This window comes from Bipolaris victoriae, assembly GCF_000527765.1.
Source record: "Bipolaris victoriae FI3 unplaced genomic scaffold scaffold_75, whole genome shotgun sequence".
Taxonomy (NCBI): Eukaryota; Fungi; Ascomycota; class Dothideomycetes; order Pleosporales; family Pleosporaceae; genus Bipolaris; species Bipolaris victoriae.
In genome coordinates, this window is record NW_014575317.1 from 66,537 (window position 1) to 82,737 (window position 16,201).

The 16,201-nt window shown below is 52.0% G+C and overlaps 6 protein-coding genes across 6 annotated transcripts; 1 reads left to right on the top strand and 5 right to left on the bottom strand.

Annotated features, from left to right (window-relative positions):
- Positions 1-233: 233 nt before the first annotated feature.
- COCVIDRAFT_105960 (hypothetical protein) lies at positions 234-1,421 on the bottom strand (the record flags this gene model as incomplete). Its single annotated transcript, XM_014698594.1, has 1 exon — positions 234-1,421. The coding sequence occupies one exon, from the start codon at positions 1,419-1,421 to the stop codon at positions 234-236; it is 1,188 nt and encodes a 395-aa protein (XP_014554080.1).
- A 1,269-nt stretch (positions 1,422-2,690) lies between these two features.
- COCVIDRAFT_105928 (hypothetical protein) lies at positions 2,691-5,262 on the bottom strand (the record flags this gene model as incomplete). Its single annotated transcript, XM_014698595.1, has 4 exons — positions 2,691-3,003; positions 3,043-4,828; positions 4,910-5,027; positions 5,086-5,262. The coding sequence occupies 4 exons, from the start codon at positions 5,260-5,262 to the stop codon at positions 2,691-2,693; spliced, it is 2,394 nt and encodes a 797-aa protein (XP_014554081.1).
- A 1,011-nt stretch (positions 5,263-6,273) lies between these two features.
- COCVIDRAFT_18136 (hypothetical protein) lies at positions 6,274-8,196 on the bottom strand (the record flags this gene model as incomplete). The annotated part of the gene is made up of 2 exons (XM_014698561.1): positions 6,274-8,041; positions 8,111-8,196. 2 exons carry the CDS (start codon positions 8,194-8,196, stop codon positions 6,274-6,276), a joined length of 1,854 nt encoding a protein of 617 aa, XP_014554047.1.
- Positions 8,197-8,657: 461 nt separating this feature from the next.
- Positions 8,658-11,342, top strand: COCVIDRAFT_105921 (hypothetical protein; the record flags this gene model as incomplete). Its single annotated transcript, XM_014698596.1, has 1 exon — positions 8,658-11,342. One exon carries the CDS (start codon positions 8,658-8,660, stop codon positions 11,340-11,342), a length of 2,685 nt encoding a protein of 894 aa, XP_014554082.1.
- A 445-nt stretch (positions 11,343-11,787) lies between these two features.
- COCVIDRAFT_18138 (hypothetical protein) lies at positions 11,788-13,716 on the bottom strand (the record flags this gene model as incomplete). The annotated part of the gene is made up of 1 exon (XM_014698562.1): positions 11,788-13,716. The coding sequence occupies one exon, from the start codon at positions 13,714-13,716 to the stop codon at positions 11,788-11,790; it is 1,929 nt and encodes a 642-aa protein (XP_014554048.1).
- Positions 13,717-14,131: 415 nt separating this feature from the next.
- Positions 14,132-15,824, bottom strand: COCVIDRAFT_28811 (hypothetical protein; the record flags this gene model as incomplete). The annotated part of the gene is made up of 3 exons (XM_014698597.1): positions 14,132-14,229; positions 14,282-15,624; positions 15,679-15,824. 3 exons carry the CDS (start codon positions 15,822-15,824, stop codon positions 14,132-14,134), a joined length of 1,587 nt encoding a protein of 528 aa, XP_014554083.1.
- Between the last annotated feature and the right edge of the window lie 377 nt (positions 15,825-16,201).

A 16,201-nucleotide genomic window follows, 5' to 3' on the forward strand; every position in this document is an offset into this window, starting at 1 on the left:
AAGCATCGTAACGATGTCGAGGCTTCGAGCTTATACTACAATCGCTTGTACAGGTCCTAATGACCAATTGTGACATCGCGTCAGTACTCCTCCCAGCCAATCATTCATCCTTTCGTCAAGGTGAAAAAGCAACTTCCATTGTATAACCTAGAAAGCACTCCGCAACCCCAAACGCCAGAAACAAAAGAGCAACAAACGCCAGTATCATATAATATCCTCCGACACAAGTCCATCTAGCGACGACGACCCTGTGCGCGCAGCATAGTATTGCGCTCAAGCGCCTCCTGCTGGCGGGCACTTCCATACACGGAGGGATGAGCAGGCATCTCTATCGGGCCGCCAATGATACCATTGCCACAGGGACCGCCGAGCCCTTCACCAACTGTACCCGTGGTGTCAATGCCAAACTCGCCCGTTGCATCAGTAGCGCATGTGTCGCCCCTGTTGAACGCCTCGATAGCGCCGAGATTGATGTCATCGAAAGACGTGGTGTCACTGATGTACGGAAGGTACTCAGGGATTGCCACGGCAAAGTCGGCGTTGTGGGCAGTGGAAGCGGACGGGCTGCTTGAAACGAGGTTTGTATTCGGATATGGAGACTGAGTGATATCGACGTGAGTGTTTGCGCCGATGGCTTCATAGTCTGGGGGCGACAGCAAGGTACCAGCTTCGGTGATCTTCTTGCTTGTGTTTGGGTCGATGCCCTGGAGGAGAGGAAGGAGGAGACGGCCTTTTTCTTCGTCGGTAAGACTGGCCCATGTTGAGTTGTAGAGGTCTTTCATGGAGCGGTCTGTAGAGCGTCGCGTGGGGGTGGCGCGCTTCTTGGGAGTCTTCTTCTTAGGTGTCGACTTCTGCTTGATCATCTTTGTGGCCTTCATCTTTGGTAGTGGCTCCTTTCTGGTTGGAGGAGTAAGAGCAGGCTGCTGTGGACTGGAACTCAGGATAGGTCCCCACAAAGCTTCAATTGCACCCACTGGCTGCTCTGATGATTGGACTCGAGCAGGCTCAGTAGCCTGGGGTACAGGCGGTGTTGTGGTGCTTGTGTCTACCATTGGTAGATCAGAAGTCTTTGTTGGAGGTGAGGACGGCCAGTCGCACTGAGTGTCAACAAGCTCTTCGCTGGGAACCTCCACAGTCCAGAGCGACATGTCGCTCTGGAAGCTGCTGAAGGTGTCCTCCGATGCGAAGGAGTCCAAGAAGCTGTTCTGACTCGTAGAAGGCTCGAGCTGAGGGAGCTCCTCCAAGTCGCCCCAGAACGCTTCCTCAGCAAAGCTGGGTGGCAGGTCATCGCTCGAATCGGCAATGGGTATATTGCAGTCAGAAGAAGCGCCATTGAAATCGAAGAAGCTGTCTTCCATGAAGCTGGATGACGCCAGTTCCATGTCGTCGCTCAGGGGCTGGAAAGAATTCTGAGAAGTCATGATATCGGATAGGAGGAGGTATAAAATGATGAGAGTAGTTATATGATGATAGAAAGTGGTGTTGTAGCGATTTGAAAGTACACGGTATTGAGTGAGATGTAGCGAGAAACAGGAATTGAAACTGCAAGATTACAGAAAATTGATATGTGCGATGGAGGCTGGGCTCCGACTAAGCGACTGAGGGGTTGGTTAGTAACGGATGGTCCTAGCATACAGGAGATGTCTTACTTTGGTCGTCATCTTGGGGATGAACATGCTCAAGGTGGGTACTAGATCCCAAACAGGCAGTGTTCGATGAGGTGACAGCGAGCTATTGGCCCAGCCTCCCCCAGGCAGCATTGCCTTACTTGACTTTGGTTGCTGTGGTGTGGAGCAAACGGTCTAGAGCAGAGCGAATTTGTGCCCAGTTTCTCTCACTGTGCGTCCCGATGCGTTTTCCTAGCCTCATGCAAGTACAGATTAGGAAAAGATCCCGGCAAAAGATCTTCGAGTAGGCGAGACATCTGCAGCGGGCCGATTCCGTAGCTCTGATTCTTGGGTTTTGTGGCTGGTCTGTGGGGAGGTGAACTAGCCTGTTTAGCGGGAGTAAACGAATATACCCGCGTAGCTTATCTCTAGGTAATGTGAGGTAAGGCAGTTTGTGTGGAATCGTCGAAGAATTTTGCAAAGCGACTGCAAAAGACTCACATGGTTTGTGCGCTATCTGCCGTCAGTTCGTGCTTACGGTATCAGTGATAGACTGCGTGCGCCAATGGGACATACCGCCTGAGCAACATTGATACAACGATCAGCAATTGAATCACAACGAAGGAATACATTGTGTGTTGCAGTGATGTACGAATCTGAAGTAATTGTCGACACGCTGCGTCGAGAGAATTGTGAGATGAAATCACGTTCTCTTGATCCTGTGGTCTCAACACTTGGAACTCACCGTCAGTCAGTTGCAAGTAATAGCGAAATGATCAATTCGTATGCTGTGCCTACTAAGTCAAGTCGCAATATGTGTATATTGATTTTGTATAGAAAGAAAAAACCATGCATGAACAATGATAATATCCAGTGCGCCTGTCAAAATCCCAAGAATACACGCGCATGCACGCCTGTAGCAAGGATCATGCAAATAAGCGCCAGCCGCCGCAGGATCTACTTACTAGTGGGAATCGTAACCCCACAAACTCAAATCGAACCTCATCTCACCATCCGTGCATCAGCCTTTTGTGTCCTCAACTCCAATATCAGGATATATATCTTCCTAGCACTCCTGTATCATCAGAAGATTTCCGGGTCCTCCTCAAAATTGTACGAGACTATGTGGCTTGGACTGCCAGATGTCTCTGCGGACTCTGTCTGAATACCAAGCATGTCCAGCACGTCCAACTTGAGTATGTTATCCATATCATTGTAGGCTTCTCGCGTGAGATTTGCACGCTTCTTCAGCCACTCAATCTGATATGGAGGCGCGTACGGCTCTTGATATGGCGTGCGCGGTATGGGAGTTCGATCGCAGACAGGTACCCACGATGGAGGTAGGGTTTCGACTCGATCGGAGGCGGCAGCGTTATCTGAAGGACCATCTAGGCTGCTATCAGTGAGATTGCTGTTGCGAAGAGATAGATGAAACATGCCTGGTAGAGGAGGAGCCCCCATCGCCTTGCGATGCTGCTTGCGAACTATCTGCCCCTGGGCTTCAAGTCGCTGCTTCGCATCTTCTTCAGTAAATGGCCTGTACATCGGTGCAAGCCACACCTTGTCCAACTCTGCGACTGGTACCCATCCCAGAGGTCGCAGCAGACGGAGAGCATCATGAGTGGCTGGGAGCCAGCCTGGTGTGAATCCCGGCTCGTAGTATTCGGCCGGGATGATGTTGGTGTCAACGCCGTGCAACGTAGTGGCGCAGGCGAATCGCAGCGCGTTCCTGTCTGCGACAGCGACGTTGCGCTCGAGGCGCTCCTGGACATGGACGTTATCACGACCCAACTCCTTGTTGAGTTCGTGAATCTCTTTACTGAGTGCTTCTGTCTTTGGGACTGCCTCGGCCCAGTAAAGAGTCTGCCAGTACGCTGCGGCCTTGTCCGCTTGCTGGATCTTGACCTCAGCCTTATCCTGGACTTGATTGATGTATTGTTGGAGATCGGCATTCTCCTTCGAGACCGTGATGTTGCGGTCTCTCAGCCTCTCGTTCTCCTCCCGTGTTTGACGGAGATGTCGGCGGAGGAGGTCTTTGTCCTCCGCTGTGAGGCAATCATCCTCCGCGACTGCGTCGGCGAGGAAGTTGCGTTCTATGAGAAGGAGGCTTTGCTTTGCCTCGAGAACTCCCAGCTTGTTTCGAGCGAGATTCATCTCGTGCTCCATCATATCACATTTGAGAGAAATTTCGAGATTGTCATCGTCCGTCTTGTTGGCCTTCGATCGAAGCTCTTCATTCTCTGCACGAAGAAGCTTGACTTCGTCGTCAGACTTTTGGATCTTCGAAGCAATTCCCGAAAGACACTCGGACTCCATGGTGTTTGAGGCTTTGGGGATAATATCGACAGCGCGAAGCAAATGATCGTTAATAGCAAGCTTCTCTTGAAACTCGTCAATCTTCTTCTGAAGATCATACAATTGTGCCTGGGCTTCTTGCTCCTTGTCGCCGTGAGACTCATAGTGGTCACGTTGCTGTTGCATTGCCTCCAAAATGTTCTCAATCTTAATGTGCGCGACTTGGAGATCTGCACGCGCATCCTCCAACTCACTTTTCATGCGTTGGACCTCTGCGAACACGTGTTGAGCGTGTTCTTGCAACTCATCACCAGGTCTGTCGGTCAATATGCCGACCAACAGGTTATTCTCGGCTTTGAGGTCGTGATTGCAATTTGTCAAGCGCATGATCTCATCTTCGTTTTCGCGCAGAGCATCGCGGTATTCGCATGTCATCTGCTCACCTTCCGCCTCCATTGCGTTTTGTGCATTCTCCCATACGCAACGGTTCTTCTTACTCACTTCTGTGAGTGCGCGTAGCGCCTCGAGATGGCGCTTCTCCAGCAAATGGCGCTTTTCGGCAGCATCTCGATTGACTTCTGCGAGCTTTGCCTCATGCATCTCGTGGATGGCTGTCAGTACGGAGCGATGCTCATTGTTGAGCTTCTCCAGCTCCTGGTCCTTCTCTTCCAAGGCTGCTTGGTGCTCCTCATCTTTCTTCTCCAGAAGGGCTTTCGATTCCTCGTACGCCTTGGTGACCTCCTGATAGAGTGTCTCCATTGACAAAAACTCCTCGTAGGCTTGATCGACGAGGGCCTTGTCTCTGATTCGCTGCTCACATTGTTCAAGGGCCTTTTGCTCGAGCTTTTGATAGCTCTTACATTTCTTGTACAATTCTAGTTCGAGGCATGCGGCTCGGAAGTTGAGCTTCTGTTTTCTCAGTGCCTCTACGAGGTATCCCATCTTGTTGATATATTCGCTTCCACAATAGGAAGTGTCATCTGTCTCAGGGCTTGATGCCCGCCCACTGCCATTGTCACTGCGAGGTGTAGATGCAGTTATTTCGGACATATCTTTTGCGTTCATCGTGGTGCGGCGGTAGTCCTTCCATGTATTGTTGGTTGCCATGTGGATTCGTGCGGCAATCTGTTCGGATTGTCGGTCAGCAATCCATCGCACACAATCATCTTTTTTGGGAACTTACCGTATTATGGTTCGGAACAGAAAGATCACAAAACACCTTGTTACCATGAATGCTCTTCACTGAACGAACCATCTCCTGATCATCGGGTTGGATTTGTGAATGAGAAATTTCGGCGGTCGAAGAACTACTGATTTCGCAGATGGCTTTCTTGAACGAAGTGATGATGAAGTAAGCCATTGTGAATATCAAGGATTGAACTGCAGATGGTCAGCTAATATATCTATTGGAAATTGAGTGGACATACTTGGAATTGAGCAAGTGTATCGAGTTAACAGATTCGATATATAAAAGCTGCTGGTCGATTGGAGTGAACAGAGGATTTGATGGAGTCTATATAATCGTATACTCAGTATCCAAAAGCGGTTGATGAGAAAGGAACAAGCGATCTGCACATTGTTTATATGCCAGGCATGTTGTGCGTGAACGCAACGGTGTGCACGTGTTCATTGTACATTCACTCTATACTTGCGCCTAACGCCCAAGGTGTGTGGGGCGCTTTGCTCAAAACCAACCTATGGGAAGCGTTTGAGGTCAGGCGGCGTTGTCGAAGCGACATGATTGTGTGCGTTTACGCTGCGATTTTTGTTTGTTATTCCTCATGTGGTCTGTTAGCGTTCACTTTGGACAGGCCAAGACTACTGTTGTGGCCTCGCAAGAACAATTTCTGTTTGATATCCCTCATATGGTACGGTATCGTTGACTCTGAGCAGGCCAAGATGACAGTTTTGGCTTTGCTAAGACTGTTTTGAAATGCGCAGGTGGATGACGTGCTTTTCATCTTCCAGGCCTACCGCTTTTGGCTGTTTCACGGCAAAGCATGCTCAAAGAGCCATGTTTATATAGCAAATGTCACATTGCTTTGCGTATCTTGATCTTCCGCAAATAGATTTCAGGGGCGAGCAATGGTGGCCTTCAATTGGTTTCATTCAATTACTGTACGGATTTGACTTGCGGTAAGGAGATTGAATAGTCTTGCTATATCGTGAACACATACATGAGAGTTGCTGATTGTGAGCGCTGTCGAGCCAACATGTTGAGGGCGATGAAATGTAAAACACAACAATCGCTATTTATAATTATGACTTGAAGAAAGAGGATTCGAACAATCCCTCGATATCGAGTGCGATGCATTGAACTAGATAAACAGCATATGGCCATCAAATCATATCCGAACCACTGATATAGCCTCTACGCCTCCACAGCTACCTGCTCATTCTCTCCAACTTTCCTCTTCTTCTTACCATGGTGTCCGCGCGCCTCGACTCTACCCTCAATGGGCAAGACACGGGTAGCAGTGAACAAGTAACCCTCGGCGCCACCCTTGCTCGTCATCATGGGATGGGTGCGCCCAGGGAGAACTTGCCATTGCCTTGCGCGCGCAGTCTGCAGCGATGGCGCAAGTAGCAAAGTCGGGTTCAGCGGGAAATCGTCGTCTTCATTACCAGCCTCTGTGGTACTACCATTCGTCTCTGTTTCATCTTCAGACTTTGCCTTGTGCCCATTGGTCTGTGGTGCAGATCCGAATTCTCGTGCTATGTAGGCTGCACGGCGCTCTTTCGAGTAGTAGTCGCATAGCTCAACTAGAGGCTCGACATTGGGATTATAGACGACTACCCTTCCACCACCGCGGACAAGAGGGACCAGTTCTTTCAGTACAGTCTTTGCATCCATAGCTGTGGCGACGACCAAGCCATCGAAGCCACCTTGGCGCGTCTCGTCAACGACACTCTTAACGCGTTCCCATCTTCTTCGCTTTTTGTAATACGTTCCTCGCTTTGTGGACTTCATCGTTGCAAGGACATCTTCAGATATTACTTCTGGTTCATCATAGGATGGGTCATCCTCGGGATGGAGTAGTGAAAGCCATGATAATGATTTAAGGTGCTTGTACAGCGGATGCGAAACAGTGGGTGCGCCATAATCGTAGCCGAAATACTTGAGATAGGAGAGGTTTGGTTGATTGTTAGGATGCAGGACGGTGAGGGTATTAGTACGCGCAGACATTTGGGGAATATGGGGCCGCGGTGGCTTCCTTGGCTTTGGAGGAGGTTCTGAAGGGGCTGCAGTTGTCGAAGGGTCAGTAGCGTTTGTAGGATTTGATGTGGAGGTAGCCTCTCCATCAGCATCAGGCATAGCGATGTCCTCATCTTTGGGTTGTGGGGCATCCGTTGTTGCTGCGGTCCCATTTTCGGCCCCTTCTGGAGTTGCAACGTCCTCTTCTGAGTCAGATTCGTCGTTCTCGTCGTCGGGATACAGGATTCCCATTTTCTCAGCAAGTGATGCGGTGAGCAAGCCTCCGGTATCGTCCACGACAAGCCATCGCCCTCCTCCTATCTGACTGACACCGTCTTCGCCAATGATAATCTGGTTCGTTTCTCCAGAGTGGACATTGGCCCAGCTGTTGATCAAACCCAGTAGGTCTTCCCTCAGCTCCATGATTTTGTACGCTTCCTTCTCCAAAACGTACTCAGTAAGCAGACCGACATCCATGGGCAAGGCAGTAAAGCGCTTCATGTACTTTCTTGATTTTCGCAGCGTGTACTTGGCCAAAGAGAAGCTCGTCTTCTCGTCAATGGCATTGTGAGAGGCCATGATCTTGGCAATAATTTCTTTACCAGACCCGGTACCAGCTTTCTTCAGCTCCTCAATTTCAGCCATGGACAATTGCTGGCGTGAAGCATCGTCAATTGTTAAGCGATTATTGCGCATTATGACCTGACCATCTTCTCCCACAATATCGAAGCCCGCACCAGCCTCGGCTACATCGTCACCAGCGTCAGCGCTGGGCGCATGGTCACTGCCGAGAGCTTCAGCATGGAGTTCAGAGGCAGGAACAACGCGCAGTTCAGTCTGAGTTTTGCCGTCGTCTTTGTCGAGGAGCTCATAGGTAAGATAGTAGGGCCGTCCGAGGATGAGGTTCGAGTTGAAGGTGCCGAATTTTCCAAGATTTATGGTACTTCATTATGTTAGTATAGTCTTCACATGCACATGCACTCGGAGGGCTCACTCCAGCTATGCGACGTACGTATTCGGGGTGGTCTCGACAATCTTGAAGAGGCCCGACGGGAGCCGCAGAGCCACGTGCGTATTGGGGCGAATGTAGGAATGCATGGTGGCGCGTGATTGTGCCCAGTGAAAGATAAGTCTATTCCATATGCGACTGTGTTTTAGACGAGTGGCATTGATTTGGCGCACTCTGATATGTGGCGGCGACGGGCGCAAAGAAGAAGTTCTGGAATTAGTGGATTGGGTGCAGGGATCCGGGCCGGAGGAGCCACATGTGCACAGCCACACTCGGGCGCATCAGCCACCCGCTTCACGTCATCGCCTCCGCTTGGTTCGCGACTTGGGGACTTGACTGTTGAGGCCGCGTATGCCACTCGGCTCTGGTCTTCTGTCTGATTATATTCACCGCTGGCCCTAACCACCGCCGACCATCGCTACCTCGCTCATCTCCGCCTCCTCCCTTCTATCCAACTAACAACCGCACTCTAAGCTTCACTCGCGCGCATCGGCTTGTCGAGAGCTGTGCCGAACCACACCACCACTCATCAGGCTCTCTATCACCAACCATGGTGCTCCGGAAGCCTGATGAGCAGGATGGCCTCGTGCCAGCGCCTCTCTCCAAGGCAAACCCTCCATATCCAACCACTCCCTCGGAAGAGTACGCCCCTATACTTCCCTCGACTCCCGATAACAGCATACGCCCGCCAAGCGCATCCAAGTCGTCAGCCTTCAACATCAAGACACCGCAAGACGCCCACCCGCCTAAAAATGGACATGAATCAGACTCAGACCTCAGCGACGACGAGTGGAATCAGACTGACGATGAATTCGAGGAAGTCGATCACCAGCAGGTGCCCGCTGCCCTGAAACCCGCAGGCGGCAAGATACCGCCTGTGCCCAAGACAACTAATGTCACCAACGACCTTCCCAACGCGTTAAGGGTAGGCCCGCCCACCGGTATACCCATCAAGAGATCGAACGAAAGCATGTCGTATGTGCCCACTGGTGGCAATGCTGCATCATACGGCGGTAGTGCTGCTTCGTATGGCGCCAGGAGCAACGTATCGGAGCAGTCAAACGGTTCCATCCCGCTTCAGACCAACAACCCCTACCTGAAAATGCAGACAACTGGTCAGAGCAACCTAGGTGCAGAAAGCAGCGAAGCTATCTGGGGAGACTCTGTGAGCAATGCCTACAAGTACGATGCGCCAGTCGAGCTGCCAACCCACCAAACACCAAGCACGCCTTCCCATGAGATGCGCAACCTTGCCTTGGATGATCGCGCCCCATCCGTACACCCTGCTCCTCCCGCGTATGAGCCACCGGCCATTGCAGTCAACTCGCCTACTCCACAATCCGAGCACACTGCTACCCTGATTGACACAAATCCTTGGGAGTCTGCGCCTGCCCAAGGACACTCTCAACATACCCCCTGGACTGTCCCAGCAGCCAGTGCCAGCAGCAGCAACGTAGCTTCCAGCGCGGCACCCGCCCCAAATGCCCCAGAGAACATCCCTTCTATGCAACAGACGCCGCCACAACCACAGTACACTCCTGAACCAACGCCCCCGACCTCTGAAGAGAACCCGCCAGCACTGCCGCCAAGGGTATCTCACGAAGATTTGACACCTGCTATGCCTCCAAGACCTATCGACACTGAGATAGGCTCGAGTGTAGCGCCTGGGTTAGAGTCGCCTAACACTGCGATGAACCGACAAAGGAAAGAGCACTACCAAATCAAGCATGTGCGCTGGTTCGACAATAGCATCAAGGATATGCGTGTTTCACCTATCCTTACGCAAAACTTGAATGGACCATGCCCACTACTCGCCCTCGTGAACGCGCTTGTTCTCTCCACTCCCGCAAACGTCGAAACTGCGTTGGTCGAAACCTTGCGCACGCGCGAAACAGTCAGTCTAGGGCTGTTGCTAGATGCTGTGTTTGAGGAGCTCATGTCTGGGCGACGTGGTGATGCTGCACAAGAACTGCCAGATGTAAGCGAGCTGTACAAGTTCCTCCTCGCATTACACACTGGTCTCAATGTCAACCCCATGTTCGTCCCTGACCCCAATTCAGCCGCCAGTCATGCCACACTTACGAACCGAGCTGGTGCGTTTGAGGATACGCGGGACATGAAGTTATATCGGACCTTTAACATCCCCCTGATGCATGGATGGTTACCAGAAGCCGGCACGGATGCCTTCGTCGCCTTCAATCGTGTAGCTCCTTCTTACGAAGCGTCCCAGTTGGTTCAGTTCCAGGAAGAGGAGCTGAACATGAAACTGAATGCAGGCGACTCTTTGAATGAAGAAGAACAACAGATGTTTACGGATATTCATGCCATCAAGGAGTTCCTAAATAGGTGGCCGACTCAGCTGACTGACCATGGTCTCAAGGTCATTCGGGACAATCTACAGCCCGGCCAGGTTGCAATTCTTTTCCGGAATGACCATTTTTCTACGCTTTGCAAGAACCCCCGCAACGGTCAGCTCGTCACTCTCGTTACCGATCAGGGCTACGCATCTCACGACGAGATTGTTTGGGAGTCTCTTATGGACGTCAACGGTCAGGGAAGTCAGCTTTTCTCTGGTGACTTCCGCTCAGTCGACAACAGCAATCCATCCTCGGGACAGCATGGTCAACAGCCTGGGAATCTCATTGATGTTGAAGATAATCAGGGATGGACTACAGTACAAGGCCGTCGAGGCAATCAGCAGCAGTCAGCCGCTTCTGGGGGTGATGCACAGGATACGGAATTGACATCACCCACTGGCCTCAGTAGAGCTGAGCAAGAGGACCATGACCTTGCGCTAGCACTACAGCTGCAAGAAGAAGAGGAGGACCGCCAAAGACGCGAGACTGAGGAGCGTGCACGCAACAACCAGGTACCACAACCTGGTGGCGTCCGTCCTCCCTCTCGACCTGAACAACCTCCAGTCATACCCCCGCGTCGCAACAACATCACTGGACACCGCCCTGCTGCCGAACCTGCTCCACCTCCAACGTATGAGGAAGCATCTGGAGCACCACGCTACAACCCACCAGCAGGCCACCCTGCCAACCCCGGAGCCCCGATACCTCAGCACGGCAGCGCATATCAGAGCACAAGCGGTATCCGCCCTAACGCAGGACGCCCCATAGCTTCACCAAACATGGGTCCTGGTAGGCCTGGAAGAAGACCGAGTGCCGGTACGAATGGCCAGGCCGGTCCAAACGGAAACGGGGAAAGGGAAAAGTGCATTGTCATGTAGATGCCTCAAATCTGTCTTGCGGAAAGCTTTCTTTGTTACTTGATACTGACATGATTTTCATGGATGCTTTTTAGGGATCGCTCCGACGCCCCTTGTTGTGATTGCAATGTCTGTTAGATTTGGTAAACTAGGCGTTTTTGGTCATGTGGAGGAGAATTGGCTATTATTATACCCGGTGTTTTTGTGGAAAGTGAGATTGTTGTCTGGTCAGAGTACATAGGGACTAATTAGTATGTGGAAATTGAGATGCAAGTGTACTATCATGTTCGTCCTTCGTCTTATCATCGTTTTTTTTTGTGCTATTCATCTCATACCTTCAACCCTATTCCTACAAAAAAGCCATCAGATGATTGATCTGATACCCTATTGCTCAAAAGAAACCCACACCCGTACATAACCTCAAGTCTTCCAGTCTCAAAGAAACAATCCCATCATCCCTCAACCCCTACATGAACCGCTCAGCCTGCCTCATCTTCTCCCTACTCTCCATCCTCGCCAACTCCCTAACCCACTTATCCTGCTCCTCGCGACTCTGCCTCGACACCCGGCAATCAAGACCACTCACACTACCACAACGCTGCTCCTCCTCCCCATCTCCCCGCGGCGTAACCCCCTCCCTCTCCACCAACACCGCAGTCTCACACTTCCAACTCGCGCTACTCGCGCTACTCGCCATGCTGCTCCTCGCCTCAGCACGCGTAGTGTGCGTTGTACTGGGTAGGGGGCGCAGAGCGGGATGCACATCGGTATCGTATGTCAGCGTGCCTGTGAGACGGAGTTCAGTGCGTTTGCGTTCCATGTTCTTGAGTTCGTCGGCCCAGTCGGTGAGGTCTTGGAGGGTGGGGGCGTGGCGGCGGGAGGTGCGGAGGGAGGGGGTGAGGGTGGGGGGTATAGTTGTTGTGATGAAGGGGGGGCGGAGACGGGGGCGGGTGGAAGTGCATGGTGGGATGCTGTTGTGGTTGCGGAAGGGGAGGTCAGAGGGGGGTTGGGTGGGGGTGGGAGTGCTGGTTGACCTGTAGCCTGGTGTGCGAGTGCAGTGCTGTGAGTCTTCGATGATGGATGCGTCCGGCGAGATATCACGGAGGATGAGGTTTCGGGTTGCGGTGTTCTCGATTAGGGACACGCAACTACTGCTTGCGCTACGGAGGCTGCGTACGAAGTTCTCGTAGTCGTATCCCTCGTCGTCGCTGCTATCCTCGTCCCCAGCTTCGGCACGACACTTGACAATGTACTCTGCGTCTTCGACTATCTTGACTGCCCACGCGCAGTGCACTGCTTCCTCGGTGAGTCGAGTTTCTCGGCTCTGGCGCTTCTCACGATTCATACGCAGGAGATTGCGTTGTGCGTCAAGTGTAGTACTGATTTCCCCTGTATGTTCATTGAAACTGAGCCATGAATCGACATCTTCTAGTTTTTCAACCGTCTCGATGCTGTAATGTCGGAGATGTAAAGCTTCATCATCGGCGAGCTCCTCTATCTTATCCGGCAAAGTCGGGTCGGTATGCAACGAGAGGTCCAGCTGGCACGAGTCGAGAACGTATTGCGAGGCTTGCAGTTCGTCTTTGGGCTTGACCATGGATGGGTGGATGACATCGTGTTGGCCGTCGGAAGATAGGCGGAGGGCGTGTCGATTGGCGCAGAGATGGAGAGCCATCTTCTTCACGTCTCTACGTACTTCATCGTAGGCCGCTTTGGCATCGGGGTCGTTGGGTGGGTCTGATGCCCAGAGTCCGAGTGGTACGGCAGTGATGGGCGTTGATGTGACAGAAGCTACACTCGCGGGTGTCTTGGGCGAGAGAGATGCCCATACACCTCCCTCAGCAAAGGCATTCTTGGTCGGGCCTGAAGTGGCAGATAGTGGGGTTGGGGGACCAGAAGCCACGATATCCCACCGAGGTCGCACACTTGCTGAAGAAGATGTGACGATGCGCGGGAGGTGTGCTGGGCGTAATGGGTGCGGACCCGTCGGTGAGGTTAGTGACGAAGAGCTGAAGCGTAGTGGCCGACGGATGCCTTTTGCGGTGGTCAACTGTGTAGGCTGCATTGGTGGATGCCACCCAAATACGATAACGTTGTCTTCTTTTGCAACCCGCTCAATCTGGCGTACAACTTCCCTCCACTTAGCTTCCGTAAACCGCTCTTTACACCAATAGATAACCTGTTCCCAGAAGGCCGGGTGCTGCTCTATTTCGAGACTCTTCAAGCCCCATTTCTCGTGTTTGCTCAGCTCTTTGCCTGTAAGTGGGGATGTCTGTTTCTTGTTCTTCTCTTTGTCCACGTGATCTTTCACGGAGTCTTCGGTAGGGGTTTGGACGGGGGCTTCGACGGGGGTTTCGACGAGGACTGTCACGGAGTCTCCCACAGGGTCATCCATGGCGGCTGCCATACGGATCTTGATAAGGCCTTCTACTGAAGGAGGAAAGAAGACTTGTCGGAGGTTTTCAGAATAGCAGTTGTGATCGGTCTGTCTGCCTGCCACAGTTGTAGGAAAAGATCTCCGACAGAAGCCCTACCTATATAGTTGCCAAGAACGGGTGTGAAAGTGAAAGCTGATCAGTGAGCGAGTTATACAACGTAAGGTCAAGTCGCGCGCAATCATTGTTCAGGATTTGCGCGTTGTGTCAGGGTCTCGGCATTGTGCAAACCTGCAAACGCGCAACTCGAGGTGAAGCGCCAGCCAGAAGAGAAACAGTGGGAGAAGCAAGCAAAAATGAAACGAGACATGGCTTTAGTATTATGTAGCAAGCCTTTTCCAAATGGTATCCAACTCCACTCATGCAAAGCAAGACCTATTCTAAGAATGTAAAAAGATTTGTATGTACAACATTAAGGGCGCGGTCGGCTTCGCGCTCCTCAATGACGCAAGATATGTTAATCTCGCTAGCGCCTGCAATGAGTTAGCAGGTGGTCTCCTTAAATATAGTGAAGCTTCAACATACCCTGCGAGATCATTTCAATGTTAATGTTGTTCTGGCCCAACACGCTAAAGAACTTGCCGGAGATACCAATCATGTTCTTCAGCTGCTTGCCCACTAAACTTACAATAGCCATGTCAGGCACGATATCAATGGTACCGAGAGCACCAAGGTCATTTACAGCGCCTTGGAGGTCCTTGGACTGGATCTTGTAGTCGTCCTCACCTCCGCCACTTAGGAGAGCAGACTCGGAGTGCAAGGCCATGGACACGTGCACCTCGGATGAAGAGATGAGATCAACAGACAATCGCCAGTTGTCCAAGATGTTGAAGATGTTCATCAAGAAACCATGGGCACGAGTGCGCTTGTTGCTGTGAACGTTGAGCACAACAATGTTGTGCTTGATCGTCACAGCGGTGGGTCGCTTAGGCCCTTCAAGCTGAGTAAGGAGACTCGAGGAGCGAGTGCGGAAGAGTCCCGTATCCTTCAAAGGCGAGCGGTCGTCAATATCCCGGAGATTGTCAGGGAAGATGATGGTTCCAGTATTGCGTGGGTTCATGACATTCTTGATGCGAATGGGGATGCGGGCGCGAATGACCTGCTCCATGGTGAAGGGGTGAATAACTTCGGATCCGTAGAATGTCAATTCAGCAGCCTCTGCAGGAGTGACACTGGGGAGCAGCGCGGCAGTAGGAACCTTGCGTGGGTCTGCGGTGAAGATTCCATCCACCTCTTTCCAGACTTGCAGTTCCTTTGCCTTTATGCCAACGGCAACCAAGGCGGCGCATAGGTCGGTATATCCGCGTCCGATTGAGGTCAAGAGACCGCCGGGCACGTTTCCAAAGAAACCAGTAATGACGGGAACCTTGTCTCCACATGCTTCCACTTGGCTAGCGAAGTCGGCAGCCAAGTCCTTGTAGAACTTTTCTTGCAATCCTCCCTTAATGGGCGCGTTGGGCTTGATCACGTCGCTCAGGTCGACGAACTGGGCAGGCGTACCACAGTCGTTCAGTATAGCGGCCATATAACGACAGCTCAGCTTCTCGCCCTTGCTGATGATCTTGTCCTCGGTGTGGTTGGTGACCTCCTCGAGATGCTGGGCCGACTCCAAGATCTTGATCAAACTCTCGCACTCGGCGTTGACCTCTTCGGTATAAGACGCCAGAATTTCCGGGCTCTTCAAAATCTCCTTGCCCGCCTGGATATGGTCAAGGCGAATGGCTTCGACGATTTCATCATAGGCCCGGTGGTTGGGTCTCTCGGCAGCGCGAGCGGCACGAAGGAGGCGGTTGGTAGTTCCTTCGAGCTTTGTGTTGCTGCTGCGCGCAGAGCAGACTATAGCGGCGCGATTCGTCTGAACACCGGCTCTGTGGAGGGTTAGTGCTTTGTGCTCGTCTTGCGCATTTGAATGGGCGTCGTACTTGACAATGTCCGCTATATTCTCCGGGAACTTGCCGACGCTTGTACCACCGAACTTGAGAACCACCCATCCTCCAGGAAGATGCTTCTCTTCGGTGTGAGCTATCCGCTCCGACTGGTGGGTGTGTCCGTTTGTGTATGCTGACATTTTTGAAAAGGTGGCTTCTCGAGTTGGGCTCTAGTCAATTGCGCGTGCAGATTTTTTCTGGGGAGTATATAGGTGGCGAAGGTGTCTTGGGACGAATGTGTTGAAGAGCGGATGACGTGTGTCGTGCGAAGTATGGGGTTGTGAGGATTGAGCGAATTCTCGAGTGCTTTTAGCGGGGAGCCCTGAGTCAAAAGTTCGCGCGCCCGCAATCGGCGCTGTAGACACTGCAGGGGATGCAGACGCCGCGCGACGCCAGCGAATCCTCCGGGCTAGGTTCACGCCGCTGACACAACTGCGCCGGTTTAATAAAACAAAAAGAAAATGATGCAGGGACGGGTCGGTGCATGCACGCCAGCTGAGTGTTGATCCGAACCATC